Source organism: Oreochromis aureus, linkage group 1 (assembly GCF_013358895.1).
Source record: "Oreochromis aureus strain Israel breed Guangdong linkage group 1, ZZ_aureus, whole genome shotgun sequence".
In the NCBI taxonomy this organism is placed as follows: domain Eukaryota; kingdom Metazoa; phylum Chordata; class Actinopteri; order Cichliformes; family Cichlidae; genus Oreochromis; species Oreochromis aureus.
Window position 1 is genome coordinate 5,214,752 of NC_052942.1, and position 26,363 is coordinate 5,241,114.

At 39.3% G+C, this 26,363-nt stretch overlaps 1 protein-coding gene across 3 annotated transcripts in view; it reads right to left on the reverse strand.

Moving 5' to 3' along the window:
• chsy1 (chondroitin sulfate synthase 1) overlaps positions 1–26,044 on the reverse strand; it is a 37,170-nt gene extending 11,126 nt beyond the window's left edge. For all 3 annotated transcript variants that reach the window (XM_031750910.2, XM_031750911.2, XM_031750912.2), the window contains exons 1-2: positions 25,306–26,044; positions 18,766–19,261 (exon numbers count right to left, since the gene is read on the reverse strand). In XM_031750910.2, the coding sequence (XP_031606770.1) occupies positions 18,766–19,261; positions 25,306–25,628 (819 nt within the window). In that variant the 5' untranslated portion in view covers positions 25,629–26,044. The remainder of the gene's footprint in view (positions 1–18,765; positions 19,262–25,305) is intronic.
• Positions 26,045–26,363: the final 319 nt, after the last annotated feature.

The following is a 26,363-nucleotide window of genomic DNA, read 5'->3' on the forward strand; positions in this document are numbered from 1 at the left end:
CTAATGCCTGTGGGAAACACGATCTTGAAACTACTAAAAAAAAATAGAGTGGCTTTCTCTTTTAGGAAACTTATTAAGTTAAGCGGTTAGTTTTTTATTGTTTTATTTTAATATTAAAATCTTGATGACTTGCAAGGGTCTTCTATTAGTGATTGGTTGAAAGGTTCAGATGACGAAACATGGGAGTTTCTGACTCTGGCTTGTTGGTCCGATGAACCACCTGTCAACTGACTCTCCTCCACACTGTCCCCATTCATAAAGTGCTTTACAAACCCAAACTTTACAGCTAACAGCTGGATTTTCCCATGTCCGTGCCGATAGCCAAATAATAAAGAAAGACTTACTGCTTAAGAGACAGAGTGAAAGTGGACAGCATATCCTTGGTTCCTTAACATAAAACTCATTGTTTCTGCCAGGGGCAGCACAAAACTTACCCATTTAGACGGACTTCCCCCTAAGTTATTGGTTTTGTTACCAGTTAGCTCACATAAACTAATTTAAGTCTAATTTAAGCCACAACCAACCAACCTGATTATGTCATGTTCTGTACTTGCACAAGATGGCGCTTTAAAATTAATCCAACTACAAAGAAAGGGCACAATGGTGTAACTTAGCCTTTATCAATGAAGTGTTTCATGTCCACTTTAACATCAGTTTTAATAATAATAATATTAAAACAAATCCCCCATGATTTATGTGTGGTGCATTGCAACACTATCGCCTTGATTAGTACCAATAACACTGTCACGGACTACACTGCTCCAGCATAGTAAGAGGCCTAAAGTGAAATTTGAACAGACCCCTTTGTTTGTGTGTCATCTGAGGATTGGATGGATGACAGAAAACAGAAAAGGCCCTTTGTTCCCTCAGTCCACTATACAGATGTCTTCTTCAGTTCAGGCTACCCAGACAAGATGGGAGATATGAGCTATTATGTGAAAAATAGAAAAGAGACTTAACCCTTTAAAGCCTGAAACAAATACTTGGCAGAAAATTTTTGAAAATGCAGTGTTTATTTAACTGTAGTGACAAATTAAAAATAAAAGTCAAGATTAATTTACATGATTTAAGTTTAATTTGTATCATATTTCCTACATCTGCCCCCCCCACCCCAAATCTATTACTTAAAAATATATTGTGCAAGTTGTTTTGGTTTTTCAAGGGAGGGAAAAACACACTAATGGTGTAACATTTTTGTGACTTTTTGAAGTCTCAAAAACTCACAAAAACTGTATGTATGAAACATGATACAGAAAGGATTAAGGGGTTAAGACCATGAAAAAAAATCTCAAAATTCTCACCTAACTTCATAAAGTAAATAATAACAAAACCTGAACTAAATTTCACACAGTGGGAAGTAAAAGCTCCCTTTGAAGAAACCTCTGGCAGATGCAGGCTCAGGGAGGGGCAGCCAACTGCCATGACCGATTGGGGTGATAAGAGGAAGACAGAACAAAAGACACACTGTTGAAGAGAGCCCGAGATAAATAATAACTAATGATTAAGTGCAATGTGTGTATGAATAGACAGTGAGTGAAGAAGAAACACCCAGTGCATCATGGGCATCCCCCAGCAGCCTAGACCTATGGCAGTATAGTAAAGTTTTAAGCCAATCTTAAAAGTAGAGAGGGTGTCTGTCTCGCAAATCTAATTGGGTGCTGGTTCCACAGACGAGGGTCCTGAAAGCTGAAGGCTCTGCCTCCCATTCTAATTTTAAATATCATAGGAACCACAAGTAAGCCTGCACTCAAATGGTACTATCACAAATTATAGGACAATCCAAACACTTCTTCTGACAAACTAACACATACGCTTGCTGTACTTTATGTGAGCTGATCTTGCTCACAGTTGTGCACAGTCACCTTGAAAAGCTGATTCAGGTGACGTAAAACCATACTATAATGTGCTTAATTTGCTTTAGTCTTGACTAAACAGTAACATATCTTTGAGTACAGTTGTGATCAGACAAAATGAACCTGTAATGACATTCATTAAGAATGGTGTTTTTCTTTATTACACATACACACTAGAGCTCTATCTCTGGGGAACGCTATGTGTGTGCATGGTGCACTCTCTGTATTGTCATTATAAACAGAACAATCTTGGAGATATAGAGTACATTCGCCACTTTACATGTAGATAAACTATAAGAGAGGACTACACAACAACACGCTTCCAAGCAAAAGCAGAACTACAAAATTGCTCAACTTCTACCAAAATATTGGTGTACTTTGAAAGATACACTCAGTGTACACGCAATTGTAGGGTCTTTGCCTTACAATATAAAGCGTCTTGAGGCAACTGCTGTTGTGATTTGGTGGTATATAGTGTGTGCATCTTTCCCATCACTTCATTTCACTTTGGTTCCAGCTAACTATGGAGCTCGTGTTACATTGAATATATCACTACTAAGCTCTGATAGGACAGAAATGTAGAACAGAAAAATAATCCAAGACATTCACTACTACTCACTCAGATTCCTCACAGCTTCAATCTAACCCTGATAGGATGAGTCAGAATCATTGCAACATACTTATTTTCCTGTATTTGTTCGTCAGTTACAATACCACTGCTAATGATGTCTTTTACTGTGCTAAGGCAAGATGATGACTTTGAGGCAAAGAAGTCAAAGGAGTTTGGAAAGAAAAGCGTCTGGACTTCTTTAAGTTGCTTGAAGACGTTTCACCTCTCATCCGAGAAGCTTCTTCAGTTCTAAGGTCAAATGGCCGAGAGTCCCAGATTTAAACCCAGTGGGAGTATCCCCCAAGGAGGGACAAAGGACCCCTGGTGATCCTCTAATCACATGCGCCCAGGTGTGAAAGCGGGTGTGGGACCTAATCAGCCAGGGTTTCGGGTGAGCCCATTGTGAAACCTGGCCCCACCTTGTCATGTGAATTCCTGAGGTCAGATGGCCCAGGATGTGAGTGGGCGTTAAGGCGTCTGGGGAGGGAACTCAAAACTGGATTATAGATGGCAGACAGTTGGTGTCGTAAACCACCGCCTCTGTTCAAAGATGGTCGCTCACAGTGGACATAGATGGCCTCTTTCACTCCTCTTTCAAACCATCTGTCCTCTCTGTCCAAAATGTGAACATTGGCATCCTCGAAAGAGTGACCTTTATCCTTAAGATGCAGATGGACTGCTCAGTCTTGTCCTGTGGAGGTGGCTCTTCTATGTTGTGCCATGCGCTTGTGAAGTGGCTGTTTGGTCTCGCCAATGTAGAGGTCTGGGCATTCCTCGCTGCACTGTACAGCATACACCACGTTGTTAAGTCTGTGTTTTGGAGTTTTGTCTTTCGGGTGAACCAGTTTGTGTCTGAGTGTGTTGCTGGGTCTGAAGTACACTGGGATGTCGTGCTTGGAGAAAACTCTCCTGAGTTTCTCTGATACACCGGCTACATAGGGGATGACAACGTTGTTGCGTCTGTCTTTCTTATCCTCCCTCGCTGGTGTCTGATCTTCTTTTCTGTGCCTCTTTGCTGACTTTATGAACGCCCAGTTCGGATAACCGCATGTTTTCAGTGCTTCCTTTACATGTGTGTGTTCCTTCTTTTTCCCTTCAGGCTTAGAGGGAACATGTTCTGCCCGGTGGTGTAGGGTCCTAATTACTCCAAATTTGTGTTCCAGAGGGTGATGGGAGTCAAAGAGGAGGTAGGAAAGAAGTTTAGGAAACTGTCCACAGCTACATATGGGCGTGGTCATCAGCTCTGTTACAGAGCTATTTGCTATGAAATGCTACACATTTGTCAGCTTCATATGCAGGAATCCCTCATTCCACCATTTCCCCAAGGCACCTCATTGAATTGAGATTTGGTCACTATTTGAGTACAGTGAACTTCCATAATTCAATAATCCAACTCGAGGTGATTTGACCTTTGTGACAGGTTGTGCTATCCTGCTGAAAGTATCCATCAAGAGACTGGTACACTATAGGCCTAAAGGCATGGACAGGCCTAGCAATAATCCTCAGGCACGTTGTGGCATTTTAACAGTGTTCAGTTCAAATTAGACCAAACTGTGCCAAGAAACTGTCTCCAACACAGTTACACCACTACCAGCTGGGCAGCTGCATTCTAGCCTTACTTCACCAAGCACAATCCAGATCATGAGATGCAGCGGAATAAAGCACACCGCCACTGGACTCTGAAGCAGTAGAGACATGTTCTCTGCCAGATGACCATTGGTTTCTCCTCTGGCGTTAAAAGCAAGCGCCTTTTCTTGGCATGAATACATATTGCTGCTCACAGTATCAGACTTGCCTGAAAAAATTATGGCACAGAGTTTGCATATATAATAACTGCTGTGAAATTTTAGCTTCATAGATCAAATACTTTTCAAAATCGTTTTTTGATCCATTGTCCCACTTCAGGCAATGTCTGAATATGAATATCTCATATTTATGCTGGATTGAGCAAAAATGAGTATAATATACAAGTAGAATTAGCGTGTTGTATCAGACTACCAACCATATTGGCACTTGCAAAATTACTCGTGTGAAATCAGTCAGTCAGTCTTTATTCCAGACTCACAGTCAATAGAATGGATATTTTTCATTATTTTCACTTGTTTTGCTGTACTTATTTTTACATATGAAAATATTTCTAATGGTACTTGTTGTGCTGTTCACCTTTGTTCTTGAACATTGGTACCAGTACATGTCTTTCCCATTTCTCAGAGATTACTTTCCAAAATTGAGTTATTAAATAATCTGGTCAAGAAGTCAACTGCTATCTCTCCTAAACATCTCCATACCTCCACAGTTATGTCATCTTCTAGTGTTCATCCTCTTCATAGCTGCCCCCACCTAGTCTCTTTGTCTTCTTTTTTGCCAACGAAGTAGCTATAACACTGTAGTACTCGCCAAAATGACGTGCAGTGACAGACTCAGAAGTTTTTCCAGTCTGATTGAATATGATATGAGTAAGACCTTCCTGTCACTTTAGGCCCACAGCAGTTAGTCTAATAAGAAGGCAGCAGATGACAGCTGCTTCACTATCATTTGTTTGTCTGCAGAAGAGAACATGGGCGGATCCACAGCTATGTAACATCGAGACAAAAGGCTAAATGAGAACCTCCCAGAAAAGCAAAGGACGAACCAATATTGGTCATTTTTTTCCTTTCTTTTTTTATTGTTGAATGTAATTATAGTTGTGTGGTGGGCAGCAGCATATTTGTGGAGTCGTGGAGGTCCAAGCAGCTAGCATTTAGTGAGCACCGCCCAAGGAAGCCAGATAAACAGGAACTGGGTCATGGGTGTAGGAAAAGAGACAAATCCTTCTAATATGCACACATCAAGGCCATAAATATACTCCTTGCCTTAAACAATGCCTCCACTACAGAAACAAATCTGAATTTTAAAATCCACATTTTCACTCTGTCATGTTTAGGGGACTCATCAGTGTGTCAAAATATGATGGTTAAATACGCAGGCTCTGCTGTGGGGCAGGTCTTTCCTGCTTCACCCTCTCAGAAGCTGTGAAATCATGAGGACGGAAGGATTAAAAAGGGATCAAATCTAACTATCCATCTGCGTATCCGACCAGTGGTGTAGTGGGAAACCTTTCCTTACAGACATTTGTATAACCTGGAAACTAGTTAATTATAGTGTTACAGATCTGACTATTATTAATAAAATAGTGACTGACTTTAATTAATAAGAGTAGAAAATGGTAAAACATGACTTCCAACAACTAAAGATATTTTGTTAAAGACAGTTTTATGTTTTTCAAAATGATCATGTTTTCTGGAATGGCACTTTTGTCTACTAAAATCGTTCTGAGCATTTCTTCTAGCATGAAGATGACAAGACAACATAAATATCAATGGGAAAGCACTTAAACATATTTGGTATTGTTTAAATACAGCAAGAACTGATTTAACCTACCCAGATTAGAAAACACATGTGGATTATTTAAACTGAATAGGTAAGGCAATTTACCCAACTTCCTTGGAGAATCTTTGAACTGTTTTGTGTCAAAAACCATTAATAGGTAGAGCTGGGACTAATGGTTCCAATTGTTTTAATATTACGCTGTTGCTTGTTTTGTTGAATTCCAGTCCTACACTGGTGGTAACACTGCGTTATTTCTTCCTATTTTTAAATTAGCCATTCTACTATTAGAGCTTACTCATCACATAAATGCATATCATGCAAGGCTGTTAGGACAACTAAACCCGGTGTGCTGTTTTGCACAAGCATTATAACTCTAGTAATCAACTGAGTTCATCAAATTACTTTAAGTACTTTTGTTTTTTTTGTTTTTTTTCTTATTTAGTTTTGGTCTGAGTTGTTGTGGTGGTGGTGCTTTCCCTGTGGAAATCAGTTTTGTCTCCACGTTTCTTTACTTTTACTGCCCCTGTGTCAGTCTGCAGCCCTACTGTTATCACCATTGTGGAATGAGTCTAAACAATCTGACATTTACTGGATATATCACACATATCTGAAATAAAAAATAGCCACCTGTCTAACAGTTCTGTCACCATGAGCACCGTCACAGGTTTATGCTGTGACCACTAGTGCCTAAAAAACCTCTCCTTGCAAATAACAGAATAAAAGCAGGACACCTTGAATTTTAAAACAAGCTTAACTATAAAGTTTGAGGATCTACTGTAAGAACCAGTAGCTTTGGTGAGACAACCATTTCCACTAAAGGAAGCAGCACGAGGAGGGAGAGAGAGAGAGAGAGTGCACCACTTCTTCTGCACAGGTGGAAGAGAAAAGAGGGCAAATCTTAGGCAGTCATGGATGAATTTATTTTGAAAGGGAAGTCAAAACTGTTGTGCTAAGGTAAAAAAAAAAAAAAAAAAAAAAAAGTTGTGTATGCTGTTTACACAACAGCACTATTAAGTAAAAGCAAATATTGATATGCCAGTAAACATGCACATCAGTATTCAAAGCTGTTGAACGAGCTGTGATGTCACTCATGTCTGAAACTCAGAAGCAGCAGTTCCTGCATAATCTGCATATAGTCTACTGGGAATCAACTGTTCAAACAGGGAGACTTGCACAGGGACACAGAATCTACTCCGCACAAAGTCAGCTCCATGCTTCACAAGGCCAAATGAGTTTTCAGTGGGCTCCATTTTTCTGTCTGCTAGCAAGCCTCGGTAGAACTCATTGTTGCATCTAATCTTAAAGCTCAAGGATTGTCAAATAGTGATGCAATCAATTTTAGTTATTAAACATATCGTCCTCCTGCCCTTGATGCAGTCCCTTTCTGGAACAAATAGTGTGATAAAGAGAAATTGCTGACATCCACAGAGCTGTCTTTATGCAAGAATTCTAGTTTATTCCAACCTGGAGTAGACCCTGTTTATATGCTCTTACAATGGCTCATAAAGTCGCATGCTAATTTGGTTCTATTCACACAAATCTAGAAGAACTTGCCAGCTGACCAAATCATATATTCAATCAAGTGAACCAGTATGTGCCATCTGAGCATCCAATGCTGTTAACCGTTAGCTCTCAGAAGCTGCTGAGTGAGAAAAAAAAAAAAATGCACTGAGTGGAATGTGTTGATACAGGACTTGGAAAATCCCCTTGTGACCAAGAATTAGAGTAATCCCACCTGTGGAACTGGAACTAGTGAATCTGAAGCTTAGACAAAGGCTGTTATCCTGTATATGGTGTTAACTGGAAGAAAAGACAATATCAAGAAAACCTATAGCAACCATGCAACCTGAAGAACAAGCTTGCATCCACCGAATCAATGCCCAGCAAAGTTGTTATATTATGTTACAGACCAAAACAAGCACAAGATGTGTGTTTAGACCCTATGCTAACCGCCCTTGTGATGAAAACATACTCAGAACATGCATGTAGAAATATAATGGTGTGGTTGTTGGCAGGTGGAGAGCAGCACATTACAGAGAGTGCGCTGGTTTGACAGCCCTGCTGACCACTCAGTAAAAATTAGGATTAGGAGGAGGATTCAAAGCAGTGCAGCCTTGTGATTCCCATTAGCATGGTTGGAAGTTTCTTTTTGAGCTGGCATGCATGGCAGGAGAAGAAACAGTCTTTGTACTGCTGAGGATAGCAGATAAATGTCAGCTGTCAAAAACACAGCTACAGACTACATTACATGCCTTGATTGAGGGCTATTTATCTGTTAACTACAGTTTAATGAAGTTCATTGGTAAAGAAAAGCTATTTATGGCATCACTTTCCTTCATACTTTATTGTCAGTGGCCAGATCTTTGTGAAAATCGTTCATTTGTCAGTTTATGGTTCTGTGACAAATAACAATATTTATAGGCCTGATTAATCAGATGAGTTATAGGTATTGATCGTTAAAGGTGCTGCCACAGACTGTGGTTCTTTCCACAATGAGACTGAATTATGATAGAAAATGAGATTTTATACTATATTTGCTAACAGACATTTGAAATCTCTGCTCCAGTAAAAGCAGCCAAACACAGATACTGCCTACACTTTATGTTGCATCACTAGAATTCACAGGAAATTCTAGTTCTAGCACGGGAAACAGTAAACAAAAAACAGATAAATTCAGTGTGACAGAGGTCTGGATCTTACTATATCCCCTAAAACAGCCACATGAGGCTAAACGCAAGAAAGCATGGCTGATTGGAATCAGTCTCACCAGACACACTAGGACAATGAGTAGATCCAGACTTAGTTGAATGCCTCTAAATGCCTCTGGACAGCCAGTAAGACCTTTACTGCATTGACAGAACCAAAGTAACAATTCTGTGGTTCTACTTTTGCATTTGAGACACCATTTTTTCCCATCTTAACAATGGAAAATGGCTTCCATGCAACTAAGACCTCCAGCACAAGCTAGATGAAACTCTTGATGCTTCAATGTGGCACGTATATTTTATTCTGTACATTGTTAAGACATAACATTGTTCATTGTTTTGTGAGCTTTAGAAGCATTATAGTTGTATGAGTAGTTAGACATTTGGAGCCTCAGTTGGGTACTATATAATGTCTGTTAAGGTAACGGCAGGAGGAAACAGTTTCAAATACAAATAGCCAGCATTTCATTATTATATTGGTTTATTAATTAGCTCTTTCCTTCACTGTGTGACATTGAGCGGTACAGAATGTAAAATATTTCATATTCATTTTTGATTGCATTAAACTACTGCATGAGAGAAGCAAATGAAAATCATTGTTTTCAGAGATCTAACACTTAGAACTCAGCAAAGAAGCCATCCAGAAGCTAGATCCTGCTTGCTCAAATACTCTGAAATAGAGCTGACCGGACTGATCTAAATATCGATACCAAAGATGGTAATTGTATTGGATCAATACTTTGTTTCTCTTTTCTAAGTTCAGTATGTAACCCACTGAATTGTGTTAGATAAATGTATTTGTTTTTTTAGAAGTGAAAAAATATACCTCAAAAACACCTGAAACTTTTGCGTTGACCATTAAGTCTATTTTATTTACAGCCTATAGCACATTTAACCAACAGGCGTTGACATAAACTGCTTTAGAGACAGGAACATTTCAGGTCTCCTAAAAAAAAACAACAAAAAAAAAAACAGATGAAATCATCAAACTGCATTTTTAAATTATTTGGGATCTCTTTGTATCCTGTGTTAAAGCATATTGAAATATGCTTGATTATCTGAAACAGTCAAGTGTGACAAATATGCAAAAATAAAAATAAAAAAAGAAGGGAAATACTGCTCTGTATTGTTGCATAATACAAAAACGAAAAAACAAAACAAAAAAGTTCACCCTGTCATTACTAGGTTTGGCTGTTTTTGTATGTCAAAATAATCCTGGAGAGAACTTCAATGGCAATTAAATGTCTCTTACTGTTTTCTTTCAGAATGTGCAGAGTGTGCAGCAGAAGCGCAATGGGAGCAAAAGGGTTTTCTCCCAAAAAAAAAAAGTTATTAAGAAGTATACAAATGACAAAGTCACTAATTCAAGAGAAAGTGAAGTATAGCGATGGGATGGACCAATGTAGTTTTTTCCCCAGGTATAATTTGATTCCACTGTTTAATCAATAAGCGCTATTACATCAGTCTAAGAGACTGGAAATCTTTCTGTGATGGCAATATGAGTTCTTTCACATGAGATTTGTGTCCAGCCAAAATAACATGTATATCAACAAGGGAAAACCATATTATTGTTATCAGCCACAATTTTTATAATAATATTTCAGTTTGTTTTTATGAACTCACATTTGTCTGACAAAATTCAGAAATAAGGGGTAGCCCGCCTCAAAAATAAACAGTAATAACAAACTTATTTTAGTAAATTATTTACTCCCTGAGCAATAAGCTTTAATGTTTCAGTGTTTACTTTGTATGACAATAAAAATGTTAAAGTGAACATTTCAATGAGTACATGGTAGTATGAGATGCACAAATCAAACTGATCAGCCATTACATTACATATTGACAACTCAAGTTGTTAACCCGGACTAATTCTTTCTTATCACACTTGTTAGGTGCAGCTCTGCAGCTCTTGTGGGGTGTTCCCAGTAGGCAGTAGTCAGCATCTGTCAAAAGTGGTACAAGGAAGGAAAAGTGGTGAACCAGTGGCAGGCCGAGGCTCACTGATGTATGTGGGAGGTTAAGGATCCCCACGTGGCTGTAGTTCAGGTCATGTACTCATCAGAAGGTCGGTGGTTCGATCCCTCGCTCCAGTTTGCATGCCGAATATCCTTGGGAAAGGACACTAAACCCAAGTTTCTATCCAATGCATCCATCGGAGTAAGAATGTGTGTGAATTTTAGAAAGAAAGCTTGCATGAATGGGTGAATAAGACACAAGGTAGAAAGCGCTTTAAATGCTTCAGGAAAACAGAAAAGTGCTATATAAGAATCCGTGAATTTACCAAGGCTGGCTTGTATGGACTGATTCAAAAGCTACTGTAGCTAACATTGCCAACACAGGGTGCATTGTTTATTGTGTATATGGTTTCATAGCCACACGCTACCCATGCTGATCTCTGTCCGCTGCTCCAAAATGACCACGTGAGCATCAGAAGTGTACCACAGAGCAATAGAAGGTGGTGGCTGGTCTGGTAAATCATGGTTTCTTTTACATCACGGGATGGGTGAGTGTTGCCTACCTGGGGAGCACACCGCACCACGATGCACAGTGGAAAGCAGGCAAGCAAGCAGAGGCCATGTGAAGTTTTGAGCAACGTTCTGTTGCTCTGATATCACAAGATACCTTAATGGGTCTAGTGGAGTCCATGCATAGCCTCAAATATATCAAGAAAATCTGTGATATTGATAAATAAAAAAATAAACCTACTGAAAAAGATTTTATCAGCAATTGCATCTTGCAGCAATCTGCATTTACATGTGCAATTAACCCATTCATGCATGAACTATGACAAGTATTTTTATTCATCTTTAGTCATGAAAAAAAGATTTTTGAACTTCATTTTTTTTTTTTTTTTTTTTTTTTTAAAACACATGTCCACTGTAGTGACCACTATGCGTAAAAGGGTTTAAAAAAGAAAGAAAAAAAAAAGATAATTTTCCATCCTTGTTTTTCAATAGGGTATCATCATTGATGATAAGTTACCCAATTCAAAATGTGACTCTATTGCTACACGGCAGGAGCAGCATGACCTGGTTTATACACTACTGTTTAAGAACACACCAATTTTTCCAGTTATTTATTGCAATTACTTAATAGTGGTCATAGTAAGCAAGTCTCAGTTTCAACTGGAAAGAGAAGACTTTGAGCTGCAGGTTTGAAAGGACGAGTTACAGCAATAAATTTATTGACACATTTATGACATCGCTAAGATGTCAGAATAAGACAAAGAGGCTTGCCTGGGCCATTAAACACCGCCATTGGACTACTGAAGACTGGAAGAAGGTATTATGGACTGATGAATCAAAATTTGAAATCTTTAGTTCATCAGGCGAAAGGATGGTTCCACAGTGTGTGGCATCAACCGTCAAACATTGAGAAGGAAGTGCGATGGTCTGGGGCTGTTTTCCTGGATCCAGGGTCAGTGACTTTTACAGAGTGAGAGGCACCCTGAACCAAAACAGCTACCACAGCATTCTGCAGTGCCATGCAGCACCCTCTGGCATGTATTCATCCATAGAAGAACACTTCTCCAACTCCAACCCCCGACGCATGTGGCAAGGACTCCAGACCATTACAGACTACAGGACCACCAAACCCTCCCCCACATCCTCTGATGCCTCCTTCCTCAATGAGCTCAACAACTTTTATGCTCGTTTTGAGCGAGGGAACCCCACAACCACAACCAAAACAGACACGACGCCAGACCACCAACCTCTGACTCTCTCCCCCACCGATGTAGGAGCGGTGCTGAGCAGGATCAATGTCCACAGGGCTGCAGGTCCTGATGGCATCCCTGGGCGTGTTCTCAGAGCGTGTTCTGGGGAGCTTGCAGGAGTGCTCACAGACATATTCAATCTGTCCTTGGCCCACGCTGTGGTACCGGCCTGCTTCAAATCCACCTCCATCGTCCCGATACCAAAAACTCCAACCCATCTAACCTCAATGACTACCGCCCAGTAGCACTCACACCCCATCATCACTAAGTGCTTAGAGCAGCTGGTCTTAGCACACTTCAAATCCTGTCTCCCCGGACCCCCACCAATTCGCATACCGCCAGAACAGGAGCACAGAGGATGCAGTCTCCATCGCACTGCACTCTGTCCTCTCACACCTGGACAACAACAACACCTACGCCAGAATGCTGTTTATAGACTTCAGTTCAGCGTTCAATACAATCCACCCCTCACAACTCATCAGGAAACTGACAGACCTGGGCATCAGTTCCCTCATCTGCAAATGGTTACTGGACTTCCTGACCAACCGCCCCCAACATGTCCAGCTGGATAACCGCTGCTCATCTACAATCACAATGAACACCGGTGTACCACAAGGCTGTGTGATGAGCCCTTTCCTTTACTCCCTCTTCACCCACGACTGCAGACCTGCTGATGGTTCCAACACCATCATTAAGTTTGCAGATGACACCACGGTGATTGGCCTCATCAGTGACAATGATGAGACCGCCTACAGGGAGGAGGTGGATCGTCTGGCTGAGTGGTGCAACACAAACAACCTGCTGCTTAACACCGAGAAGACTAAGGAGCTCATCGTGGACTACAGGAGGAATGCTGACCCACATCCACCCATCCACATTAAGGGGACGGCTGTGGAGCCTGTGAGCAGCTTCAAGTTCCTGGGAGTCCACATCTCCGAGGATCTCATCTGGACGACCAACTGCTCCAAGCTGGTCAAGAAGGCTCACCAGCGCCTCTTCTTCTTGAGGACTCTGAGGAAGAACCACCTGTCCTCAGACATCCTGGTGAACTTCTATCGCTGCACCATCGAGAGCATCCTGACCAACTGTATAACAGTCTGGTACGGGAACTGCTCTGCCTCGGACCGGAAGGCGTTGCAGAGGGTCGTGAAAACTGCGCATCGCCGGAGCACCACTTCCTGCCATAAAGGACATCTACAGGAAGCGGTGTCTGAAAAGGGCTGGGAAAATCATCAAAGACCCCAGTCACCCATCACATGGACTCTTCACCCTCCTGCCCTCTGGGAGGCGCTACAGGAGCCTCCGGACTAAGACCACCAGGTACCGGAACAGCTTCTTCCCCACAGCTGTCAGACTCCTGAACTCTGCCTCCTGACATCTGACCCACGTTAAACTCATGGACTGAACATACACACACCCACAAACACACACCCACAACCACCCACCCACCCACCCCCCCCACCCCACACACACACACACACACACACAAAATGGACAGCTGTACCCTCAAACACACAATAATAACATGGACTGAACCACCACTCACAACCACTAGCACTTTATATAGCCTCTGTAGAAATTATCCACATATCTCACTTATCTTAACTGCACTACTGTATAGTTCTGTGTAAATAATTATTCTGTACATACGATAATTTTTAATCCTACAACTGTTCATAACTTGCATAGTTCACATTTCTGTATAACTGTATAGCTCATATTTCTGTATAGTTTTTTATTTCATATTCTGTATAGTTTTTCATATTTATATCCTGTACATACTTATACTCATAGCATATTCATAACATACTTCATACCGTGTACATTATAACATACCATAATAGACCCATTTCTGTAATATACTTACATATCTATATAATTGCTAATATATATTGTAATATATCTATATCATGGCTAAAGCACTTCTGGATGGATGCAAACTGCATTTCGTTGCCCTGTACCTGTGACATGTGCAATGACAATAAAGTTGAATTCTATTCTATTTAGGGCTGCACGATTAATCGTTAGAAAATCGCGATCTCGATTCATACTTATGTGCGATCTCATTTCAAATGACAACGATTACAAAAAAAAAAAAAAAAAAAAAAAAAAAAAAAAAAAAAACAGACGACGACGATTGTACCGCATTTTGATCCGGGACGTAATCTGCATGAAAACAAGCGCTCACTCTTCCTGCTCAACAAATGACAAGGGCGGAGCCTTATACCACGTGATACAGAAGCTGTGCCGTGATGCAGGTCCATATATTAAACGATCACTGTGGCATTACTGAGAGTTGAAAAACTGTCTAAAGTCTTTCATCTTTAATAAAATGATCAGCATTCTTCTCTACCAGGTGTAACAATTGAGTTGAGTTTAACATCCAGGCATCCATGAAAATGGAATTTATGACATTTAACGGCGTTAGAAGTTAGCAGGAAGTTAGCTCGCTAGCTTCTATCTAAATACAATATAGCATGTCCTGACTGCGGGGTTTTGGAAACACATTCAAACGTACAGCTCTGCTATCACTTCCAACATAAATGAAGACAGAAAACTAAACAGCAGTGACGTTTGTAGGGTTACTGAAGTTTGGCTAGCTGGTATATAATGATGTGCTACGTGACCGCTAGCGACACAGCTATGTTAGCATAACATAAACAAGCTAACTTTTTTTCCACTCGATAAAAGTTAACGTGAGTGTTCTCGGTGGTCAGGAACAAATGTAATCGCATGGCAGGATGCTGTAAAAGGACTAAACTTCAGCCAGGAGAACAAGTGAGATAATCCATCCACAATACGAGGTTAGTCATTCATATACTGCTGCATGGGCTGTGCTGTAGTTACATCGTAAGGTTTTAAAAACTGAGCTTAAATAAATGATTAGCGGTAATAAAAGCCGAGGGAGGTCAACAGTGATCACTGACTGTTTTATGAGCTTTTTGAGATTAAATAGAAGAAAATACAAAACATTAAACATGTTAACAACACAAAAGCCATATTAAACGCAGACTACTTTAGGATTCGTCACGTCATCACTGAACAACCGGATTGGCAGGGAAAAAACAACGGAGAACACGTCAGGGATGACGAGAAAGTGACAGGAGAAAATCCGTCCTGGTCAACCACCCAAACATCAATAACGGGAACCTTATACAGCGCTTCCCTATACACGTCGAACTCCCGCAGGCACAAAGAAATTACGGAGGCTATTACTCATCACCTGACCAAAGATATATCAACACTGTGCAAAACGAGGGATTTAGGAAAATGATCAACACCCTAGACAAACGCTACACAGTGCCGTCCCGCAACTATTTTTCTATTGTTGCACTACCTGCTCTATACACGCAGTGTCGAGCAACGGTGGAGACAGAATTTCAAGCAGTACAACATTTTGCGGCAACCACAAAATGTGAGGCATTTATTGTTTTTATGTTTATTTATTGTTTTTATGTTCAGTTTCAACTGTAACGAAGTTGATTTGCAGTTAATAAGTCCAATAAATATTTATATTGGAAAAGAAAATCGTGAGAGAATCGTGATCTCAATTCTAAGCAAAAAAATCGTAATTCTCATTTTATGCAAAATCGTGCAGCCCTAATTCTATTCTATTCTATCCTACAGCAAGGTAATGACCCAAATCATAAGTCCAAGCTATGCCAGAACAACCTCAGGAAAAAAGAACAAGATGGTAAGCTTGAAAACATGGAGTGACCAGCACAGTCTCCAGACTTAAACCCCATCGAGCTGATTTGGGATGAACTGGACAGAAGAGTGAAAGCAAAGCAATCTACAAGGTCCACATTTATTGGAACTTCTGCAACAGATATGAGACCAACTTTCTGAAGAATATTTAATTTTTATTGTAGAAAGAATGCCACGGATGTGTGCAGCTGTTATATCTGCCATAGGTGGTTTAGAATACATTATGGTCTATAAGTCAACTCCATGATTTATTTTTTCACTCCAATTGCTTTTTTTGTACTATGGCTTTCATTTCATTTGTAAAAGCATTGGGATTAACATTTATGAAAGATAACATTTATGCTAGCCAAAAAAAAAAAAAAGATATCAGCTCACACACAAAAAAAGCCAATGACTTTCTATAACAAAAATCACAAAAGCCAGTAGGCCATTCTCAGACAGGGAGTTTATCAGAGAGTGTTTTGGCAGACTCTGCCATAGCAATATGCCCCGAGAAAAAAACTATAAGCATTTGAGAACATGCCCCTGACAAGATAAACCATAACAAGATAGGTTAAGATCATTGCTGAGAATCTAAAGCTTTTCTGCTTGGCTCTGAATGAGAGCTGTGATGTCTGCAGGACAGCCCAATTACTTTGCTGTAGATTGGATTAAAAAAAAAAAAAAACAACAACCAAAAAAAACAAGTTTTAGATTACAGGGGAGCTAGCTAGCTAGCTGTCTGCTGAATAAAAGGGACTACTCCAGAGAGTGATTTGTTCTCAGAGGTAAGTGCATGCTATGGTAAACTGACAGGTGTTATAATCAGTATTTGCTGAAATGTGACAGGGAAAAATGTCAGACTTTCAAAGCAGATTTTAAGACAAAGTAAAACAATGGAAATTGATATTTTTGTATTGTATTATACACCAGGAGGTATTTTGTAAATCTGTTCTAAAAATGAACCATGCTGCTGATCTTGTACCTAAAACAGCTAACTCCATCACTGCATGAACACTGAATGATAAGTTAGTCAGTTGCACATTTGATCCTCTACTGCCAGAGCACTTTAAGACAGTATCACTACTGGATTTTTATTCTTCTCTTAATGAGGGAAAGTTTCTACATATATGGAGACAGAAAGAAAAAGTTTGGTGTCTTTGGATCTACCTTTACCCACAAAAGTAGTAGAAGATCTAGTTACAGATCCCCTCTCAATAATCACCTGTTATGCACATTTTTTTCACAATTGTTTCTATTTAATGATGAAGTGGTGATAAAATCTTGGCAATTTTACCATGCCCTTCTCACATTTTCATTGCTTAACTGTAACTACTCTTAGAGGTAGCAATATATAATAAGAAAAAATGAATACCAAGCAGAACTGAGTTCAGCTTATTGGTGTCCTGTAACAGTTCCAGTTTCTCAAGTGACCACTTGGGAAAATTATTTGATCACCCCTGCTCTGATCTTATGTAGGCCTCATCTAAAAATGTGACTACTTCTGTCATCAACAATTAACAGCCCAGAATGACTGTGACTGACCAGTTATGTCATTCTGATTTGACTACTTCTTTAGCTGCCATTTTTTAGTAACTGGAATTTAAAGGAACTTGAAGAGAGAACCCAAATAATCAACTCCTGCTTGGTGGGGAAATTCAGTAGTAATGCAGGCCCAACAAACAAAAGTATAAATGCTGGCAACACTATCACACACTTGCATGGCCGAGGTTATTGGTTTTAACTCAGCAGAGAAGCTTTAGTGTATCTATGACACGAATCACAAATGCAAGGATGGATTACACTCCATTGCACACAAGAGTAGATAGCCAACCAAAATGGAAAAAGAGGGCTAACAGTGGTATTAATTTGGATTTTGGATTTTTATTGCAAAGTATGATAAACTGACAACATGAAGGGCATCCAGTGATTTTCTCCACTTTTAAATCTTTTGATGATATAGATGATGAGATATTCAAAGTCTTTGCAATTTTAATTTGTAGATGCAGTTTTTATGTACTGGTGAACTTCAACCCATCTTTACTTCTGAGATTGGCAAATGACCAGTTTCCACTTACTTTTCAACCTTATTGTTGCACCCTATCTCAACTTTTTTGAAAACTGTTGTACTCGTGCTCCAGTTTAGCTCAGTGGGATGAGCAGGTGAACATGCCGGGTTCTCCCCTCTCTCTCCCCGCTTTCCTGTCTCTCTCCAATAAAAGCCAAAAAACCCAAAACTGTTGAACTAATCAAATTCAAAATGAGCTAATATTACTCTTAACATGGCACATTTATTTCAGTTTAAAAATGTAATGTTTATTATGTTACTTTGTGAATAAAATATGGGTTTATGGGATTTGCAAACGATTGGATTCTTTTCAGTTTAATTGGGGTTGTAATATTACCACAACTGTCATACAGGGTCCATGGAAAATGGAAACAGGAAGCATAATGTTGCCTGGGAGTCAGCTTATATGCAGCTGGCTACAATTTTGACTTGTTTTACACTAAAATATGTTGTATGTCAACTGGCATCATTAAAAGTATACGCTGTTAGCACTTTTGTAATGCATCCCGATACAGCTGGTAAAGATACTGAAGCCTTTTTTTGTTGTGATTACTAAGTGAATTTATGGAAGTTTATTCATCAGAAATAACAGCATTTTACGCTAAATCGGTCTTAAATTCTTCCAGATAAGTCCTATACAACTTCCTCTGCCCACATACACTCAAATCCACCCATAACTCCCTTGCACCTCACACTTCGAAGCCCTGTGTACAACAACTACATTACTACACAGATAAATAAATAAACAAACACCTTACCTCATATGACCAGACACACTGAACACCTGCAAATCTCCTGACACACCGGCCCACCTCCACATCTTCATGGGTAGTGTACATCTCCTGTAAACACTCTCTGATATGGGGTACCATCCTCTTAAGAACTTCACGGCTCATGATGACGCCTGGCCCACCCATACAGAAGTTCTCCCCAGGCTCCAGAGCCAGTTTCCCAAGCTCATCCCGGGCCCCCATTCCCGTTTGGCCCAGAAAGATGGCCTCACTACTATTGAGGCTGCGCAGGAAGCTCTCGAGCTTCTCACTCTTGATGTAGACATCATCATCAGCCCTCATAAACCACTCATACTTATCCAGGTAATAGTCATGCATGTACTTAAGCATCATGAAGGACTTCTTTTGGGGAGGGTATGAGTCATCTACATTCTTCAGAGCCACTATCGGGATCGGTATGGAGGTGTCAGATCCTTCACTGGAGAAGAACTCCACACGACCTGGAATTGTCTGTGCCCATGTCCTGTAAGGAACACAAACAGACAAAAGGAGAGGACTGACGTTATGATGATATGTCTAAGACCCAACCAAAAATGTGTGTGTATTCTACAGAGTACACCACTAGGTACATTCATCTGGGTATTTTGTGGCTGAAACAGATGGCACAGTCATAAATGTTCAACACTGACATCATCAGCATTTAGAAACCAGCGGTTATTTCAGAGGTAGGAAGCACATATTTTAGTGTGAACCCGTTGTGATATTCCTAATTTGTATCATAACCATAATATTCCTGTTAAACATCAAATATTGCGACAATGACAGTTTTAGTCATTTTGTCTCTATATAGCACCACATTGGAGTTTAAAATCAAAGAAGTTATGGTTGAAGTGCACACTTTCAGCTTGAATTCAAGAGGTTTAACAAAATGTAACTGTTTATTAATTACAGGCATTTTTTTGGAGCAGGTCCTGCTTCTTTGGGGGTATTCCTGTCTTCAGATTGTCTTCGGTAACAATTAAAAACAAAACAAAACCAAAAGAAACATCTGCGTGTGTGCCAGAGAGAGAGGGAGTAAGAGGATGTGAATGCCTGTGTTTGTCATATAAGGGACTTGAAAAGTGAAGGCGAGAGACTGCAATAATCCCACCCCATGAGAGCCAGAGGCAGACAAGGAAATGCCCAGGAGGCCCCGGACCTCCACCGCACCCAAGAGAACTGAAGATCCGAGGATAACAACCATGCGTCCACAGACGCCCACCAACCAATTGTTTTTTTTAAAAGGTGGCAGACATTTCTCCAAACTGTTGTGATCTAGAAATACATTTCTATATTGAGTAGTACACAAACTGTTTGATTTTCTGAGCAGTGCATAGGGCAGTGAGGACTGTATGTGATGCGTTTCCATATCTAATTCACTTATGTCACCTAAGATGTGCAACTTGGCTGAGGTTGGGCTACAGCAGCTAAACCATGTGGATCAGTCTTCACATATCCTCTGCCAGAACCTCTGGACAGGTATACAAGATCCCATATCATACATATAGTTCTCGTAGGATTTGCCTGTGCAGTAGGTTATAGCATAGGCATATTTTGAGTCTGCAAGACCCATTTTGAACATCCTTTGTCCTATAGATTTTGCTGAATCTGACAGAGTATATAGCCCTGCAGACTGGAAGAGCCAGAGAGTAAACCACTGACCTTCAGACTGGTAGACAATCTGTTCTACCTCCCAAAGTGACCCCATACTAGAGAATATTATACAACTGTACTATGTATGAAAAACAAAAATCTTAATTCTGAAAACAAAAGCATGCAATTTATTTTGTATAGATTCAAATTGTATTGTATTATTGGGAAACAACTTTCTAATGTAAACAAAGGACAAAATAAACAAAATTGACAAATTCAGCAATTCTGTTATTTGCTTACCACAAATAAAAAAAAAAAATCAATACATTTACATACACAAGAGATCCAATAGTGTCTCAATAAAGCAAACTGTGAGGTTCATCTCCGGATCAGATGTGCAACTTCAGAATCAGAATACTTTATTAATCCCTGAGGAAATTATGTGGGTTACAGTAGCCCCAAGAGAGTAACAGTAACAGACTAAACTATTTAAATAATACAATATGTTACAGATTTGACAAATTTTAAAAATTTTCAATTCAAACCGCACTAATATATACAAATCGCTCAAATATAAATATCAAGAACATTGACAACGAATATTACAGCGGTGGAATATACATGATTAACATTTGACTCTAACTTCTGAACTTTGTCATGTGCAAAAAGGGTGCAACTATTGCAGTGTTTACAGTGTATTAGATGGAGGAGTTGTACAGGGAGATGGCCACGGGCAGGAATGATTTCCTGTGTGGTTCAGTGGTGCTTTTTGGTAATCTTAGTCTCTCACTGAACGCGCTCCTGTGACTAGCCACAAATCCGATATGGTAACAATGTTTGACTTTGCTGTTCAACTGTTTCTTTAGCCTCTTTACAACAGGGCACAGGCCTGTCTGAAAGAAATGTTCATGGCCAAAAGAGTTGGCAACTTGAATTCAATTACTTTAAAAACATGCTTAAAATCCAACATTTTCAACTGTGCTTACTGGTATAATGTCTTTTAGAATAAAATAGGCTGCTGCATTGGTGATATCACTGTCACTTTATTTTGTGTCACAAGGCGTGGACTGGGAAAAAAAGTATACCTGTGCATATAAAATTCTGCATTGTCTGTGAAGGATGGCACTACTTAAGATGTTAAAAACATTTTATGGTGTTACCTGCCTTTTTGGGAACACGCTTTTGACACAGTTTGCAGAACTCTGCTTCTTTGTCCAAATGGGCAAAAACTCTCCACATAACTAAAGTCACGTCAAGACAAGATACCAAACCCCAAAACATCTCCTGATGCATCCAGAGCGTGAGAGAAATCATTTAAGGCATAGGATTAAGTGCTGTATGAATAAGTGTATGTGGCTTCTAGTTAAAAAGAGACCCATTCAAGTGACTTCTTCGGTCTCAGCGACTGCAGGTTTCCCTTTTAAACAGTACAGTTACGTAATGACTAAAACTTGCACTACTGGCAAACAATGCTGTAAATGCTCGTCACTGAAAGAGTGGTACCTGGTACACTCACTGGTGGTGAGTACAGCACTTACAATCTCGCTTAGATTATCTTTTAGTTAGCAGCTCAATTATAAGTGATATCACAGACACTCAGATACTGTTGAATGATTGCTGAGAGTGATAGAATCACTCTCTCCCTCTCTCTCTCTGACACTAGGACCTGGAGATTTAATACATCATTACTGAAAGAACAAGATTTCCTTAAATAATTCAAAAACAAGTGGGTAATGTATTTAGATAATGACCTACCAGCAATATCGCCATGTGTTCTATGGGAAGCAAGAAAAGTAGTAATGTGTGGCAAAACATTATCTTACAGCTAATATAAGAAAAAGAAAGAACCCCACCCCCCGCTTGTATTAGAAATAGAACAATTAAATCATTAGAATATACCTATGCTGCCTCACCACAAGAGCATATATATTATTAACCTGAGAAAACTAGAACTAAAATAAAATGAAATATTTAACGAGAGAACAAAATTTCTGATGCAAAGGCTGCGTTTGGAGGACTTTAAACATGGTAATAAATCTGGAAAATTCCTTGCTAAATAGCTTGTTAAAGCTATAAAAAGAAGAAAAAAACGATTTATTCTATAAAGGACTCCACTGGGAACATTACTCATGATCCACAACAAATAAATGAATCTTTTAAAGACTTTATACAGATTAATCTATACATTACCAAATGGCTGGCATAGTATAAAGGAACATCTATGCCGAGTATGGTCTAGAAGTCCCAAGGTCAAAATGGGATACACACCCTAGGTTGGTTGAGAATGACCAAGCTAAAATCCTGTGAGATTTCCAGGTATAGACGGACAAGCTGGTGATGGGTGACCAATATGACATTGTAGTTGTGGATAAGCAGAGGAAGACGCCCATTGTGATGATATAGCTATACCAGCAGCTTGAGAAATACCGAAGGCTGTGAGACAAGTTAGAGAAGATGTGGACATCTCAACTCTGGAAACAGTAAGGAACAGCCGATCAGAAGAAAGTTGGTGTAAAAGCATAGACAAAAGCTAAATTGTTTGGACAGTCAGTAAGCTGAGAAAAGAAAAGAAAAGAAAAGAAAAGAAAAGAAAAAAAGAAAAAAATACCAACAGCTTCAGTCCAAGATGGTAAAGTATTAGTTCATAAGGAATTTACAAGATGTACAGAAAGTATTACTTTTTTTTTTTTTTTTTTAAACTGTCACAAACTGTATATGGTATTATTTATTAAATAAGTTAAGAAACCATGTATGTGCCTCTTTCTACAAACATACATAGACACCCTGTATGTGTGTATCTACACATTATGCCTCAACATCACCACAACCACAGTCGAGTTCTGTGGGAATTACTGGCCAGAAAAGGACAATAAAGATTATCTCAAACTGTAAATCTAAATTTTAAACTTTTTAATGACACTGAAACTGACGGAATATGGTTCCTCTCCAAAAATAAACATAAAAGCAAAAGTAATCTTTAATGTAGAGTGAACTGAAAGGTAACACTGCTACATTTCGTTTAAATACTTACCCTTACAACATATCAGACTCAGACATTATCTTACACTATATTGAACTGCTTTTTGTTCACTGCAGTCACAATTCCAAAACCAGTTTATCATAAAACTTGCACATTTCCCAGATATCTCAACCAAAACATAAATTGTAAATGTTAAGCATCTGAACATGTTAAGCATCATCACTGTGTACTACTAGCAGACCTTCTGTCATATCAAAGGTCTTCTGGAAAACCATCTTGCATCATGGCAGCCATCTTTAAATTTTTCTAGTAGTTATTCATAGAGTTATTTTAAAACATTTGTTAAATAACAGGACATAAAATCAGATGTAAGGGATCATCAGTCAAATCTGATTAAAATTGCTTGAAAGGTTTCTCAACCCTACCCAAAAATAAAGTTTTATAAAGCTTTCTTCACCTGAAAGTTCTTCTACTACCATCTTTAGTTTTGAGGACCATTTATTTAAAAACTTAACATTATTTTTTATTGGACACAACAGACTAAAAGGTTGGGATGATTGCCAAGTAGACTACTAGCACTACTATGAGGTTTAATGTTAGTTACATTAAGCATTCATATAACATTAACGATTGCCAGTATATTATCCTGTGGGTCATATTACACAATGACAGTGCCAGCTGTCTTTAAAAAAAACAAACAAACAAAAAAGTGTAACGTATACATAAGGATAGCAATGCAAAATACTTCCATACCCCAACTCTTATCAACGAATTGTATCAGACCTAATACAGGAGCTTCATTAGTCACCATCTTCCATGTATAGGATAGGCATCTTTTTTCTTCACCATTTTTAAAAAAATAAAACAAAAACAAAACAAAAAAACGCTGTACCCATGTGCTCCTATCACTTCCAGATGAACTACAGTTTTTGGAACATAGACTGTCTACAGTACTATGGTACTAAAGAAAGATGAGTACTTTCCTCTTTTCTTTCTGCTCATTCAACAGATGGCTTCCAAATCGTAAGCCTGGGTCATGGTGAGAACTTTCTGTTGAAACATTTTTTATTTTTACTTCTCATTGTCCTTAACCACTTGCTCATAAAAGATTATCTGACTGTTGGGTTTTACTCAGTTTTCTCTTTCTTCTAAATTGTAGGGTCTATACCTTTTAATATGAAGTGCCTTGAGGTTGTTGTGAATTGGCACTATGTAAATTGAATTGAATTTAATTGAACTGAACTGGACTTACAACTTTAAAAAGGAATCACCGTCCTAAGCACAGCAGTAAATTAACCAAGATATGGCTTGAAAAGCGAAAAAACAAAAACTGGGTTCATGGTATTACCTTGTACATGTCCAGACTTGAATCCAATTTAAATTTTTTGAGGAGATGTGAAGAAATTTGAAGTGGGCGCTACATGCAAGTAAAACTCTCAAACAACTGGTCACACTTTTCAGCAAGCCTATAACAGAGACTGATTTTTGATATTTTTGTTAGAAAAATATTTTTAAAAGTTAAAGGTTTTTCTATCTGCTTGCCATCAGGTATGTCTGCTTAAAATAGGGTCAAATGTTTGCTAATATGTTTAAAAAAAACGAAAAGAAGAAATTCTGATTAACTTCATCCAGTTTGATTATCTACAGGAGACGATCTCGTCTACCTCCTTAGCCACAACCATGCCAAAGTCGAAGTTAAAGGAGTTTTACAGTCAGTTTTACACTCCATACGAGCTGGTAGCGGACAGAACATTGCTATACATTTCACATAAGACATAATGTGGCATGTTTTTGTGGTAACATATAAATATTATTATATTTCACATTATAATAAGTATAGCCAGCTAACTAAATGGGCTACTGTACAAGAGGCCCGTGCACCATTGTTTCCAAGTTTATTTCTTTTATATTAAATTGATAGGTTTGGGCATTGTTCTCCAAGTCGCGTCACATACCTGTGTGCTGCCACGGCACGGTTGTTCAGGTACTTCTGGGCAGTCATGACACCAACAAATAGGAAATTGTTAGATCTGGAAGCAGATTTCTCGGTCGGCGGTGAACCGTTAACTTCAGGCCACAAGACTCCCCCGTATTCTTTTCCGAGACCCCCGTTAAGCCCACACCCGGCAGAGTTGGCTTTTCTTTTCTGTCCAGCTTTCTTTAACTCACTCGCCTTGGGTAAAATCAGCCTGGAAGCCAGTGTGAACCCAACAACCAGTCCCAACAGAACACTAAACCAGGCTCTTCGACTTCGACCTGCCATTCCCCCAAACTTCATTAGCTCTGTCGGTAAAAGCAATAAGCAAGACTAGATCGTCTCGATACAAATACTAAAGACTGGGTCGATAGAGCTCGTTTTCCGCCAGAAAACCGGGCTCACGCGCAATCTCTCATGGTAGAAAAGCCCTTTTCTTCCAGATGCCTACGTAGCATCGCAACAGTCGTACTGAAGCCGTCACTTGAACAATTCTCTGTCCCTGCTCCTTCTGGCAATCAAGCTGTCCCCCGCTGTCGATCATGGACGAATTTAACAGCGATCGAAAAGCGCAGTTGCTTTTTATCCCTTAGCGTTCAATAGCGGTCCGACTCTCACCATTATCTCGCCATGGCAAGAATGTCGAGAAGAATGATCGCGAAGGGTTTAACAGTGGTTTGACCCAACGGCAGTTCCGTAGAAATCTTCTAATCGCCTCCACCCCCGTGGCATAGGGCCCGACGGTGCTGCCTTTAAATTGCGTATGAAACCCTACTCACACATCTAAATTCATCTGCTGTGTAAATGTAGACAAAGCGTAGCTTCTTTTTGCCATAGTTCATAAATCTTTATATTAAAGCAGTAGTAGTTATATAGTTAGTGACTATAAGTGTCACTAATGCACAAGCTATTGCGTGAAACTGTTCTAACAAAAGTCAAATTGCTTGATTGTGTACACATGCTGATAATGCTAAGTGTGACATGTAAAACCCTATTAACATAATATTGTTTTTCCAAGCCAAAAATTTGTATCGGTAT